At 40.4% G+C, this 15,247-nt stretch overlaps 1 protein-coding gene across 2 annotated transcripts; it reads right to left on the reverse strand.

Annotated features, from left to right (window-relative positions):
- Positions 1-1,963: 1,963 nt before the first annotated feature.
- On the reverse strand, positions 1,964-15,219 carry EAF2 (ELL associated factor 2). Of its 2 annotated transcripts, none has more exons than XM_031590635.2 (6): positions 15,014-15,218; positions 13,505-13,599; positions 12,514-12,650; positions 11,638-11,783; positions 8,014-8,280; positions 1,964-2,819 (listed from the first exon to the last, which is right to left on the reverse strand). In XM_031590635.2, the coding sequence occupies exons 1-6, from the start codon at positions 15,114-15,116 to the stop codon at positions 2,773-2,775; spliced, it is 795 nt and encodes a 264-aa protein (XP_031446495.1). In that variant the 5' UTR covers positions 15,117-15,218; the 3' UTR covers positions 1,964-2,772. The 2 variants fall into 2 exon arrangements, with proteins under 2 accessions (XP_031446495.1, XP_089999799.1); XM_090143673.1 differs by lacking the exon at positions 1,964-2,819 and adding an exon at positions 2,827-7,539 and having other exon boundaries at positions 15,014-15,219.
- Between the last annotated feature and the right edge of the window lie 28 nt (positions 15,220-15,247).

The raw sequence follows: 15,247 nt of genomic DNA on the forward strand, positions 1-15,247 counted from the left end.
TCCTCAAATCACAAACACACACAATGGCTTAGTTAGGTACTTATAAAAACTGTACTTATTCTTCAGACGTATCTACTGTTTAAAGATGCATGCACACACACACGCTTCATATCTCTGGATGTAAAGACAAAACTGCCAAAAGCAAGGAGATGGAACCATATGCATTTCAGGAGACTATTTTGAAAGAGGCTCTCAGAGGTTGTAGGAACAGTGTTGCAGATAATGATTTTATTCATTACTAGTTAACGCAACAGGAATAAAAATGATTTTAAAGAAGAGGAAAAGAATTTTCAAGTCAGGGCCTACGAAAAAAAAAATCCAAGACCAAAAAAGCCCTAATCTGTTTTCCTGCTGCAAGAATACCTCTCATGCTTCCAGATCTCAGTGCAACCACTTTTTCACTTCTGCCATTTGATAACAAACAAAGAAGAGGTGCAGGTAGCTCAGCCTGCTCAGGAGAGCACATAAAGCAAGCCAGAGGAGCAGATGCCCCAAGCAGGTCATAAATGAGACCCAAGCCAATCTCCTCAGTAGAACAAAAGATCCAGGCAAGCTCTTTAGGTTGCTTGCCAATGCCTGACACTAACATAGAGAAGGGGAGCAATTCTGCGTACATTTGGACTGCACCCAGCACATAACACCATTTTCTTCACACATTCAAGGTCTGTTATCTTTTTCCTCTTATCTCAATAGGAAGTCTGTTCCAGAATCTTATCTCCTGGGCTGATATTTAAAGGGAGCCTTTCATGAATTATCACAACTGTGCATTTGACAGAATACACCCATTTAAGTCACATATTTATACTGGGGTGTGACTGACTCACCTCTAACCACTTTTGTACTAAGTGATGTACAAAAGCTTAATGAGGACTCTTCCCATTCTAGAAAGCTTCTAACCCAAAGATCAAAACCTAAAGATAGTGCAGGCTTAGTTACAGTCCTGAGACTCAAGAACTTGGAAAGCTGCTTTACCTGCAGAGCTATATTTAAGCACCTGTGTACATGTGAATACAATTATACATCAAACACAGGCAGGCTGCACTTGCAGTAGTTTTTTGTTGTTCATTTCCCTCTGAAGGATGAATGATTATAATTTAGAAATATAAACACTTACCTATAATTTGGATCCTAGCCTAGTCAGCACTGCCATACAGCTGCTCAATTCCATATGCCCTAAATGCATGTTTGTTCAGAAAAAAAAAAAGAAAAATTAGCGTTGGCCTGAAGGGAGGCTTTGATGCAAACCAACAGGAGTGTGGGGAAGCCAAAAAGAGGACATTTTCACTTTAGGACACTGCTTTAATACAATTACAGATTAGCAGTAACAGCTCAGGTCCTCCCATCATTGCAGCAAACCTCACTAGCAGCAGATGCTAAGAACAAAGTAGTCTGCTAAAGTTCCAATAGCAACTGTTGTAGCTCATCAGAGAACTCAATACCTTTGAAGAAGTCTTTATTTACATTGCATCCTATCTTAAAATTGCTCATCAACCCTTTCTCCTCAAAGATCTTTTTAATCATGGTCATTAACATGAGGTTTTTTTTTTTTTACTTTTAGTATAAGCAGAAAAGTGTTTTGTCTTATGATACCATCTTTAGAAAGGTGAAACACTAGAAAGCTGGTGTAAATCACAGCCAAGTGCCATAGTTTGGGGGCAGAGAGCTAAGCAGATACCTTTTCTTCCCTAGTACAATATGGTTTAGCAATTGCATTTGGATGCAGTCAGTTACATATATTCACCTGCCACTGGCATTGCTGTAAGCTTACAGCAAAGCTCTTAGAGAGTGTTGTCTCAATGCATACAAAAGCAACAAATGCACAAGTCTTGCATGCTGGGTGAGGATTACATATTAGTTATAAAGAAATAGAAAGCAGGAAAATGGTATAACCCTTTCAATGGCACAACTATGGTAAATAGAAGGTGGAATCTTTAACCAGTAAAAACAGAAACAGACAATAAAATGATAAATATTGCTTTATTAAATTACTTTTATACCCCTACAAAGAAAATTTTTTATTTCCATTACAGAATTAAATGAAGAAAATTCCTTGCTGTCTCTGCAGTTATCTAAATTTAGATACAAAAAGGTTGTAAAAAGACCAGCCTATTCAAGTTGCATAAAAAAGGCAGAGAATAGACAAGTTCCCTCAGGAATCTTGAGGCTCAGAATATAAAGTCCTATAATACAATGAAATTAGGAATTCAGCAATGTGTTGAACAATTGTAAACTGTAACTGCACAAGTGGACCACATTATTCAGCAGTTTCCTTAAAAGTATAATCTGTGAACTGAACAAAAAGTATTGCTGACACAGCAGACCTCATTAAGTTACTCTCCCTTTCATACCCTCTAAGTTTAAGCTGTGAGATCAGCATTCAACATTTAAATGATAGAAAGGAAACTTGCCTCCATAAATATCAGAAATTTCTCCATCCTATAACTATTTATATAAAGTAGCTAGCTGTTACAAATCTGTTACAAATCATTTTTCAAGTAACACAGGTGGCTGAGGCAAAATAATTAAAATCAGATCATACACAATTTTACTGTAAATACAGTAATTTGAAAGGTAAACACATAACCATAGCACTGACAATATCAGTGCTGCTGTGTTATGAACTCGATGTGTCAGTAGAAAATTAGGATGCCTTTATTATCAAAAATTAAGGACATTCATTCCAGTCTCTGGTAATCTAATCTTAGTGCAAAACAGATGCTAAGACATATTTAGAAAAAAAAAAAGGTGATACATTTAAGGCCAAAGATTTGTTCAGTCATCACTATCGCTTCCAGATTCACTCAGCTGCAAGTCATTTCCTAAAAGAGACAGAGTCATCATATTAGTCATTTTCAAGGAAATATCTTTCAAGATTTTCCCCTTTCCCAATTAAAGGCTTACAACCCAGTTGATATTAGTTTCTACATAAGCAAAGAAGCCAACTCCTCTGTGACAGAACCACAGAGACCACATTTCTGCAATTTTAAAATCTTAGCAGGAGAGCCATTAGCTTATTAGTCATGAAAGCATTTACTATTACAAAATCACAACAGCTGACACCTATCTTTGACACCCACATTTTCATGCTTCATAAATGGGAAAACTGCTAGCAAATGCAGTTTTGTGAAAAACAAGTTGTAGGGTTTTTTCTTTTCAATAAACATTTGAATGCACTCAACTGTGCTTGAAAACAAAGCCGTGTCTCAATCAAGAGCAGAAGTTCTTTGATGTACCTTTTAAAGATGTATCAGTGACCTAGTATTTCAAACAGGTTTTGGAACAAGTGAACAAACAAAACATCAAAAGCAATTTCACACAGCACTTTAATTTGGAAGCTATATGTGTATTTCAAAATGGGAAATTAAGAACAGAGACTACAGTGTGCTTGCAATGAATGTCCATAAGTTTATGGGATGGGAGGGAAGGAATCAGAGAACACTAACAACAAAAACAAATGCAGCAGTATGTTATAAAGAATCGGTACCATATCAGCAGCACCCCATTTTCTTTTTAAATTAAGAATTTCTTCCAGCTAGTTATGATTTTTTTCACACCTCTGTTGTCAAACAGCCATAAAAAAATTAAAAATGCAGCTCACATTGTTCAGAAATAAGCTAAAAAGCACAGAGAATGACTGAAACTCAGTAGGCACAGTATTTTCACATGTTCTTTCACCCTTCACAGATCACTTCTGCAGATAGATAAGAGTAACCTCAATAGGGTAAAACCAGCAAGACACTCAGATCATATGTTTTGTTGTCAGGCATAACATTTTTGCTAGAACACTGAAGTCTTTGACATAGCTGCATTTAGCCTTCCTCTATTGTCCACTATGTCATCACTAGAGCTTAGGAAGCATGGTATATGATTCTCTGCAACAAAGCAGAAAACACTGTTTATATAAGACAAGAATAGCAAAGATGGATATTTTCAGCAACCTTTAAAGTACTGTTGTAGTCATTTCTCCAATTCTGAAGAGAATATCTTCAGCCATATCATTTACAATGTTTAAAAAGCAATTTTTAAAGAAACAGTAATTTGTCAGAAATTATTCAGGACAATATATTAACCTGAGAAACAATATTTCAAGGCAGAGAATGGCATTGACAAATTAAACTCAAGCATTTATCACTCAAAGAAAAACAATCAAAGAGTTCTTGGAAATCCTAATCCTATTATGCACTACCTACTTTGAGAGATGGCTGCAGTAAGAACAAAAAGATAACCTGCCAAATAATGATTCTGCAGCCTTCAGAAGTTATTTCAACACAGTTAATAGAAATTACACAAACTGAATAACACCAGCCAGAAATACCAACGCTTGTGAAAACCAGCAGATGGGAAAAGCAAGGACTCCAAGTTCCAGAGTGAGAAGTAATACATTTGGATATACTTCAGGGAAAACTCTCTGGCCCATCTTTCTAACTCTACCTCTAAAAGAATTTTGCCATCAGAAAAATGGCAAAATGACAGAGATTAGAGTTAGTAATTTTTAGATAGGTTTGTGCAAGAATGGAAGCTTCATTCATCAGAACTGAGTAACCATCTACACTCAATTGTACTTCGCAGACAGTAATCAAGTGGGAATTCAGTCTTCCACAGTGCCAATGCTTACTAGTAACATTAGACAAGTGAAATAGATTACCCTGCAAACCATGACACTTCCTAAACTTTCAGATCTGGGGCTATAATACATTTGAATTCATGCAAGAAGTTATTTGGGACAGGGAAACTCATAAGAGTGTCTGTGCTTCATAGATCATAGTTTGTTCACGAAAAAAAATACAAGGAAAAGTATTTTGTGACTGGCTGTTGTGCCAGCACCAAAAAGAATCTAGAGAACTGAAGTTGTGTTGAAAGTCAAATACATGAGACACTGCCCCAATATAGACACTGTACTGATTTTTCCTAGAAAATTAGACTTTGTAAATGAGAGTTATGCTAAGCAAGTAAACATAAAGCAACATATGTTCAAATATTTGTAAAGAGATTAACTAGTGTCAGCACTTACAAGCTTTGTTATAAGGCAAGTTGTGAGTTTAGATCAGCTTCTGAAGGGAGAAAGAGAAAGAAGCAGGATGTGAGCCTTGCTGCTGAGGGTAAGGAGGCAGCTTTTAGCCCTGATTCCCAAGAATGCAAATTATTTCTATCTGATAGAATTATTTTGTTACCATGTTCCTGTGTCTTCCAAGTTCCACAAAACCTCAACTGTATGATTTATACACCTAAGACGAAACCCTCTCTAACCCTTTTGCCAAACTTCTGCCTGCTTTCAGCAAGCCAAAGAAAACTTTACTCATTACTAATCACAGCCTCAATTCTGCAGAGGTGCACAAAACTAGTCACGCACATGCATGATCAAACCTCAAAACAGGATTAGACAAGCAAACTAATTGGTTGTGCTGGCATTTGTTGCTTCAGTGTTTTATTTTTGAAAAACATTTGGGGTGGAAGAAATGACTGTGCAAGACCCCAACAGAGAAATCCTGTCATTCGAGCTAGAACCACGTGCTTTTCATTTAGCATCTCCAGGTTTCACTGCTATTTACCCTCTCCTGCCAAATTGCCTCACCAATGGAGCTGAAGGAAACACACTCTCCTTCAAAAAGACTTTCTTAATCTTTGTCTAGTTGAAGTGTATTTCAAACACTAGCGGTACTCAAGTTAGCTATAGAATCAAGAAATGAATAGAACTGGGATCCTCACAGGATCAGGTTGGAAAGGAGTTTAAAGATCAGGCAGTTCCAATCCCTCTGCATTGGGCATGACTGCCACCCACCAGATCATATTGCCCAAGTCCCCATCCAACCTGGCCTTGAATATCTTCAGGGATAGGACATCCACAGCTTCTCTGGGCAACCTGTTCAGCCTACAAAAAAGGAAACTGAGGGGAGACCATATCACAGCTTTCTTAAGAGTGGATGAGGAAGGGCAGGTGCTGATCTCCTCTTCATGGCGATCAACGATAGTCCCCAAAGGAGCAGCATGAAGTGGCAACAGGGGTTATTCAGGTTAGATATCAGGAGAAGTTCTTCACCATGAGGGTGTTTAGACATTGGAACATCCTGCCCAGGGAAGCTGTCTTGGCACTGAGCTTGACAGAGTTCAAGAAGTGTCTGGATAAGACTCTCAGACACTCTGATTTTTTGAGGCCTTGCCTAGAGCCAGGAGTTGGACTAAATAATCCATATAGGTACCTTCTAACTTAGGATATTCTATGATTCTAACATCCACATGTACTTCTCAGGATTGCTTTCAGTGCATTCTCCACCCAGCCTGTGTTTGTGCTGAAGATTACATTGATCAACAAGCAGAACTTCATGAGGTTTTCACAAGCCCACAACACAAGCCTGTCAAGGTCATTCTGGATGGCATCCCTTCTCTTCAGTGTGTTGACTGCACCACACAGCAAGCTTGAGTGCACTTGATCCCCCTGTCTATGACACTGACAAATATGTTAAGCAGCATCAGTCTTAATATCAGCACCTGAGGAACATTACTTGTCACTGGTCTCTACTTGAACAAAGAACTGCTGGCCACAACTCTAATTTCTTATCTACAAGAAAGCCCTCTGTCAAATTCAGGTCTCTCCAATTTAGAACTTCCAATTTAGAACTAAGCTAAATAGCTATGCAAGCTAGTTAAGCCCGAGGCTTGATGCTACAAAACAGAAGGTTTCACCTGTCTACATAGTTTTCAGGCATTAAGTCATCAACTTCCTCTGTGATGGCTTTGATGTTGTCATGTTTCAAGCAGCATTTTCTCACTATGATTGTTGGACCCAGTAGAGTTGGCCACCTGTTCTCTTAAGAGTGTTTCTCAGTGGAAGTTTGGCCAGCTGGGACTCTCACAGGAGAAAGAGCTTCATCACATTTTCATAGGAGCTTTAAATAAAGCATGAAGAATGGTAAATCTCATTTGTGAATGAGGGTGGAAATAAATGGCACCTTTTGAAGTCACAAATTACAAACGAAGATGTTTTCTACATTGACAGTAAAATGTAGATAGTATTTAGTTCTTGGCACATGAAGTCACAAGACTTTTCCATCTCATCTCATCTCTGATAACAAAGTAAGCACAGATATTTAAGTATTTAAATACTTGCTACAAAAAAAAAAAAAACAATCACCAAACCTGTTCGCATTACCTATTAGGTGCTGAAATAAAAGTAGGCCTGTAAGAGTCTGAAATTTCAATAGAACCAGTTTACATATAAATCATATATGCCTTAAAGATCTTGGGCAGGACAGTAGGGTTTCACAGAAATCTCTTCATATTGTGAGCCTGCACTTAAAAACCTAATTTCAAACAGCTGAACATTTACAACTCCAATATCTGAATACTCCCGATTGTTTAGGCAGCAAACTTCAGACTCTACCTACTGATTTTTCCCCCTCCTCTGACCAAAGTCTCCTTTCCGGATGACACTCAGCAACATATTCCAAATTGTGCATCAACCACTTGTTGAAGAACACAGCAGCAGCTACTCTTCAAGTGACATTTTCAGTTGGTTGAATTGGTGGAATAAGATAGTATCACCTGAAAATAAACAACTGCCCTTCTTATATGCAAAGGAGAGTTTTGTCATGCTGGGACAGTGCCATGAATAATAGTAACTGAAGTAGCTAAGAATATGCCATCTCTTCTGTAATTCAAAGTATTGTCAATGTGGTATCTTTCCCATAGTTCTAACCAAGAAATTACATGTTTTGGGAGTACCCTGTAAGTTCAAGTATTTTCATTACAAAATTGCTGTTCTGCAGTCTCAATGTATATATAACTGGAAGGAAGCCAGAACAGCTTAGAACTGCACCAGCTTTAATTTAGTATCTCTTGGGACCAAAAGCCTTCTAGTCTAGCATCTAATTCAGACCTTGGCTGAACAATCAAACCTTAGCATTGCTTCCCACAGTTTTAATTAAAACAGAGACATACTTAAAAACAATATGGTTTCCTTTCAGAATCTTGATGTCTGGAATTGCATACTAAGAAAAGAACAGTCTTTGTACTTACGTAGTGTATTCATCATATGACCACAGTTCTCCTGGGATCTGTTAAGACTGGCATCTTTGTCAGGGAGAGCCTGATGTGATATGGCAGGCACAGCAGGCTGTGGCTGCAGATATGGCATTGACATGGGAATAGAGGGTCTTGCTTCCTCATCTTCAGAATCACTGGAACTATTTTCACTACTTGATGAAGAGGATGAAGAACTTTTGGAGTCAGATGAACTGTCAGAACTACTCAGCTGATCCATGATGCTGGCTTCTGCTTTTAGTTCTGCAAACAATATGTTTCTCAATTAGCATTACCATAAGAAAGACAAAGAAAATCATCATTAAGAAAAAAATCAGGTACAGAAATCAACACATTACTGAGAGAAAAAAAAAATCAGAAAACCTCAGAACAAAGAAAAAGGTATAAGCAAACATCTGGTTTGTCATGTGGTTTTCCTCTCCCAGTACTTCCCTTTCAAGTCAAGCATTAGAACAAGGGTAACTGTGAACCCAAATGTGAACCCCACATTCCACAGGGTAATGCACACCACATAGCCTTTAATTTCTGTAACTAGCTAGTCTTATATTTTCCCTAGCTCTCTGAAGATGCCTTTCCCTGATTAAAAGCTGCAGTTACAATCACATAAATAAGTTAGCAGCAAAGTGTCAGTAACTGCACTCAAAGTACCTTCCAGCAGTTCAGCACTGCAATCAACATGCACATGGACAATGTGACATTTTGATCAAAATTAAGTTAAACACACAAAATATCCAAAGGAACCATCTACAGTTTCACATTAGGACCATTTCATCAAATCCTTGTTTCCTTGTTTTCCTTATAGACTTGGTGGAAAAAGAAAAAGCTAGAGCAACAAGCGGGAGACAAGAAAGACTTGAAGTTAACACATTAAACTTGTATTCTTGGCAAAATAACTCAGCTGAATATAATATTTAGAATGGGGTGGCTGGAAAGATTGTGTTGCATGCACAGTTTGCATTTTTGATAAATAATAGCTAAAGTTCACCACTGAGGAAACTAAATTTTGCACAGAGTACACATAATAATTAGGCAAAATAGAGGTGCTGATGAAGTGAGAAGTCTGAAAAGACCACTGAACCACACTGGATGGAGATCTAATGCATCAACTTGAGGAGTAACCCAGAGGGTAAAAGTTCACCATCACACAAGGTTGTAACTATACAGCCATTTGCTATGGTGGTCTTACAAGTACTCAGAGTACTTCAGGAGCAGCTTTGATATGGCAGACATGAAATGCATGTAAGGAAGGTAGCTCATCTTACTTCACATTCATCTAATATGGAAGAACATATTGAAGATGAAAGTGATCAGAAAGAAAGACTGTTCAAGACTTAATCAAATCAAGAAGGGAGAACAAAAGAATAAGTTTAAACACAAACTTCCATGAATGCTTCCAATTCTTCATTATCAAAGGTCAGTCCAAAGGAAAGGTATTTTGGCCAGTCAAACTTATCAAAGGCCAGCCTAAAGGAAAAAAGGCACTCAGGAAAACTGGCAGTTCCTGAACTAGCATGGCTATGACTGCAAGGGCAAACTCAATGCCAAGGAAGATTAGAAAGTACAATAAAAGACCATGTTGGCTATCTGACTCAAACATAAGGAAAAAAAGAGGTAAAAAATTGGAAGCATCCTGCAGCTAAGGTCAAGCACAACATCAGCATAGAAATAAGCCAGAAAATCTAAGGCAAAATTTAGAAAGCAGCTAGCAGAAAGATCAAGATGATACTTCAAAATAATTCTAGAGAAGAAAGGCCAAGGACTGATCTACCACCCATGTGAGGTTGTAAGCTAACCAAGACACAGCACTCAAGTCCTACATACTTAATGCCTCTTCCTCCCTGTTCTAACCTGTGACTACTGTTTTAAAAAAAAATTAAGTTAACATTACCAAACACTGATGAATGAGAACTCTGCCTTGAATTCTGAAACAATTGAATTCCATTTTAAAAAAAAGTCTTTTCAGACAGAGGAAGAAGGGCTATACATATACTGGAGGAGAAATAAAGAGTGACCTTCCTCCCGCCCCAGAAAATGAAGATAGTAACAAGTTCAAAGTAGTGTACTTAAACAGGAATAGTCAGTTACACAACCACAGGATGAAGAATGATTAAGCAGGCAACACTTTGGAAGAGCCTGTTACAGTGGATCACTAAACACAGTTCTACTATACCGTGCTGCAGCAGAATTGACAAGCATTACACTGAGATGAGATACTATCTGGTCTTCACATACGAAGACAGTGCCAGTAAGCCAGCCTTCTTGCTCAGAGCAGCAGGGCTAAAACCTCAGCTGAAATAGTAACTGGTTTTTGGCATCACACTTCAGGAAATTTTTGAACTAGTTGGAAGATAGCTAGAGGAAAGTGACAATGAATTAGTGATCTAGAAAACTTCTACAAAAGAATGAACCAGATGGCATCATTTTGAAGAAAGAATCAGCAAGGCACAGCAGTTTTCTGAGTACATTAAGGGCTACTTAAAAAAGTGGAGTAGTCTGGCCTGTACTTACATGATGAATATAAACCATAAGGAAAACAAAGCCCTGGAATAAACTGCCAAGGAGAATTCAAAATCCACCACCAGAGAACTTGAAAAACACAGCAAAAAAGTCATCAGAAATCTGACCTTAGGACAGAAGGATGGACTACATAACCTTCCAGCCCTGTTTCTCAATTATTCTGCATTTTCTTAAGGAGCACTCAAAATTGGACTGGCAGTACAAGAGTCTGATGTATTTTGGCTGCCACTTTGGTATCTTGCAATATGTTCAACACTCCCACTCCCCAAAAACAATAGAGCACCAAGAAAAAGCATTATTTCATTCGTAGCACTCAAGCTTTCCTTTGTCTTTGCAACCCCAGCTCTATTCTAATACTGTTCTGTAGCGTAAAAAGTTCTGGTCAGAGTTTAAACCCAAAATAATAAAAGAAATCTTTATAGTGACATCTGAAAAACCTATCTGAAGGAAATCAGAACATCTTTGGAGATAGACATCAACTCTGATTGAAACTGTCACCTGTCAGTATTTCTGTAGCAAGTAATTACCACCTGCCATCTTCCCTGCCCTCCAAAAGGTAGTAAGGCCTGCCTCTACACAAAATACATGTCTCACAAAACCAGTGCCTCAAGAACACAGCACATAGCATTGTTCAAGAGGTGAGTTGTGCAGGCACTTGCTGTATTTTTTCTCCCCCACTTGAATGTCATCTTTCACAAGTCTCATCTGGGAATTCAAAAATTGAGTTGTAATGCACTGCAACCTACACGTCTGCTGAATGCAGAGAAACAGAAGAAGCAGCTGTGTCAAAATGGGAAGCGACTACGCTGGTTCCAGTACCACAATACAGTCTACTTTCTGCTTGATTAAAGAAGCAGCAGGAGAAAAAAAAATAATCAGTAAAAGCAGTATAACTTGTGGGATTAAGCCTAATTATTCACCTGATTTTAAGGTTAAGTTTCAAATACTGCTTTGCTACCACTTGAACCAAAGCATGGGGGCAAAGTGCTTACAAGATCAGCTTCTGGAGTGAATCTTAAACTAAAACTCTCTGCTCTTAGAAAATCTTAGTTAAGAGCAAAGTTCCTAAGCAGTGGAGTTTACCTCGTTCAATGTCATCCATAGGAGAAGATGGAAACATCTTGTCTTTTGGTGGGGAATTTTTAATGTTGTTTGGAGTCTTAGTTGAGTTTCGGATTTGCTGCTGTTGCTGTTCTATACGAGACTGAACCTTACTGCTTCCTTCAGCTCTGTTTAAAAAGAAAAAAAATTGTCATTGCTTTAGAAGACAGGACACCAATAGAAGACAGGAATACAGGGGATACTATATCTCAACTTACAGAATTATTTGCCATATCTTCCTAAAAAACATAATTACACTCACAGGTTAATCTTACTAGCATACAATTAGATATGGATGTAATACATATATATATTAAATACACTGCCAATAAGTTTTGAATTCTTTGTTAGTTGATTTGTTATAACATCTGGCTACCAAAGATCACTCACTAATAACTGCTGAAAGTTCTGAAGGTTCAGCAGTACAAAAGAACACAAACTTGGTACAGGAAAAACAAGTCACAGCTACTACTGAAACCAGAACAGAGATATTTTGTCTATTTTCTCATTTAGAAGTCAGAAGACATTATGCAAACTACTTTCCAAAGAGATCTGTCCTCCTCTATATTCATTAGATAGTAGTCACCATCTCTTAACAACATGTCACTTTTCAATTAAAATAAAGCAGAGGAAATACAACTTTTCTGTAATTTCTGCTGGTCAAGACTCAAAAGCTACAAAGCAAAGTTGGCATGTTGAGATCACGGGCTTTTCACTCTATTGAACAAGACCAGAGACTTTCTAAATACAATGTTATGATAAAAATAGTAATGGGCTGAAGCATATCTCAATTTCAAGTCTAACAAATAGATTTTCTTAATGAGTAGAGGACAGCTGTTCATCTTGTAAATTACCCACCTGATTTTCTTCACAGTGATGTTGCTACTAAGTTTTTCTAGGCGACATTCTCCAGTGTCATGATTGATAATTAAGATACATTCCTTTAGGTAAGGCTTCTTCGAGCCCTTGAACACTGTCACTGGTGGAGTGGAGCCCTGGTAAATCAGAAGTGTCCAGTAATTGTTATTATGTAGTACTTTTTCTTCTTAAGAACAGCAAACAATCCATCACAGAGATGACAAATTCATTATAAGTAATCATTTCTAGCTTAGGGAAATGCTATTGGTTATTTCAAATCAGACTCAACCATGACCAAAAGCAGCTGGTGACTGACTAGAAGGGAATTTCATCTTTAGCATTTAATCAGTTTCAAACTTATTTCCAGATCACAACATACTTACTGTAGGACTCCTTTTACCAAAAGGGGTTTCAGTAACCAATAAGCAGAGCAGTAAAGCATGGCAGGTAGTAAATTTTCCCTTTCCAGTCTTTCCTGCTTTAGAACTGTGCTACAGCAGTAAATACCAAGGGGAAACTCGCACTGCCAACATCCACATAAAGCTTTTCAGCGTATGCAACACTTCAGGGTCATCCTACAACTTATTTCCAATTCAGTGAATACACTTAAAGCTACAGCACAGCTGTTTAACCTTTAGGTCATCTGCAATTTTACACATTAGAGCAATTGGTTTTAAACTTTAAAAATTACACAAGCAGCTCTGAAACAGCATTAAAACTTTGTATACTTCTATATTCAACATATTCTTACGACCATATACAATAAACAATAAGATACAATACAATAAACTATAACAGATAATTATGGGGTGACCAAGGCCAGGCTGGTTGGGGCACCAGGCAGTCTAATCTAGTGGTTGGTGACCTATCCACGGCAGGTAGGTGGAACTGGAGAGACTTTAAGTCCCTTCCAACCCAAAACATTTTGTGATTCTACAACAGCAAAATATACCACCCCATATGTCTGCCACTCTTCAGCCATCCCCCTCACCTCAATATTCGGCAGCGTTATCGTCACCTGTTCACCTTTGCCAACTTCAAGGTCTCCTTCACAACCAGTATCAATAGATGCAGGCTTAAAGTCATCTAAAAATAAGATGAAACTGTATTATTTGTGGGCTTTTCAGGAGCCTTCTAATCCTAGACATGCTCCGAATATCACTTCAGCTAGAGACTATTATGCTATGACCTTTTTTGCTGGCGTATCACCTGCCATTCCCCCAGTCAGATCAGTAAATCAGTAGAATTCAAAGTCAAGCCTGTTTTCTCCATATTCAGCTTAAACGTTAACACCTTTCAGATAAAATTTAGGAAGCACTGTTAGGTGCTATAGGATAGGATACTGGATGTGTTGGACTTCAAAAGAAAAAAAACTTCAATTAAATACTTTCAGAAAGGCAATAAGTAGCTTTTGAAAGCCCCTGGGAGGTGATTGTCCCTCTCTGCTCAGCTCTCACCAGGCCCCACCTGGAGCCAGCGTTCAGCTCTGAGGCCCCCAGCACAAGAAGGGCACGGACCTGTTGGAGCACGTCTGGGGGGCTGTGAGATGTTAGGGGGAAATTCTTTGTGCTGCAGCACGTGTGGGTTCGAGTCCTGGGCCCCACACACAGCGTGCTGCTGGGGAGCGAGCTACAGGAACCTGAGAAGAGCTCCATGCTCGCAGCTCAGGGCTGCAGAATCCCCTCAGAGCTGGCAGAGACGAGCAAAGCAGAGTTCCAGAGCTTCTCAACAGAACCCGGGGTGATATTTGCTTTAAGCTACAGTCATTGGGCAGTTCAAACCGGGATATACTTCAGCGCCCACAAGCTGACTTCTGAACTTCAGTGGCAGCCGGCAGCTCGCTCCCTTTTAGTCATTTGTTAACAAGCTCCTCAAGTGTCAGAGGATCTCTGCGCGCAGCAGCGATGAGCGCGCCAGTTCCTATGGCTCATCCGTTGGAAAGGAAAGGAGATTTCAAAACAGATTTGAGAACAAATCATCAAATTACCGCAGCCAGCGAAAAGCGGGAATGGTGGGAAGCAGGCGGCGCGGCTTCAGAAGGGCTCATTTCAGGGCAGCGCAGTTACCCGGCGCCGCGCTCCCCCCCCCGGCGCGCGGCCCCGCGGGGAACGCGTGAGCGAACGGGGCAGCGCTCGGAGCCGCCAGCCCGCCTCGCATCTTCCCCAGGGCAGGGCGGCCGTCTCCGAGCTACCGCGAGCTCACGGCTCTCCGGGCAGCGGCTGCGCTCCCAGGGAGGGGACGCGATGAACGCCGCCCGTAACCTTTGATGCCGAATTGCGCTCGGCTCCTGAGAGCGAAGCGCGAGAGGGCAGAGCTCGAGCCCTGCGCGCAGGGACCGCCCGGCTGCAGGCAGAGCCGCCCGGGCCGGGCCCTTCCCCCCCACCTCCAAGCCGGGGACGGAGGCGCCGCGGGCCGCGCGAGCTCCTCCGGGTCCGGCCCCTCGCCAAGCCGCGGCGCGGAGCCCGGCACCTGCCGCCCCCCTGTACGCCCCCCAGCTCACAGCGCACGGTATGGAAGGCGCAGCGCGGCTGCTTCTCGAAGGTCTCGCCCAGCTGCAGCACCCGCTCCTTGGGCTCGAAGAGCGGCGGGGCCATCCCGTTCATGGCGGCGCGCACCGCACACCTCACACCATGACCCGCCCGGGCGGCCCCCGCCGCTACCGCCGCCACCGCACATCCCTCACGCCGCGGGGGCGGGGCCGTGCCGGACACGCCCGCTCGACCCCTCCGCCTCT

Source organism: Phasianus colchicus, chromosome 7 (assembly GCF_987193195.1).
Source record: "Phasianus colchicus chromosome 7, bPhaCol1.hap1.1, whole genome shotgun sequence".
Taxonomy (NCBI): Eukaryota; Metazoa; Chordata; class Aves; order Galliformes; family Phasianidae; genus Phasianus; species Phasianus colchicus.

Excerpts from the sequence above, each read along its gene's own strand:
- EAF2 (XM_090143673.1), bottom strand. The coding sequence starts at position 15,116 with ATGAACGGGATGGCCCCGCCGCTCTTCGAGCCCAAGGAGCGGGTGCTG. Across the intron at positions 12,651-13,504 it reads TAACGCTGCCGAATATTGAG|GGCTCCACTCCACCAGTGAC; the intron begins GTGAGGGGGATG and ends CTGATTTACCAG. Across the intron at positions 8,281-11,637 it reads TATGGATGACATTGAACGAG|AACTAAAAGCAGAAGCCAGC; the intron begins GTAAACTCCACT and ends TATTGTTTGCAG.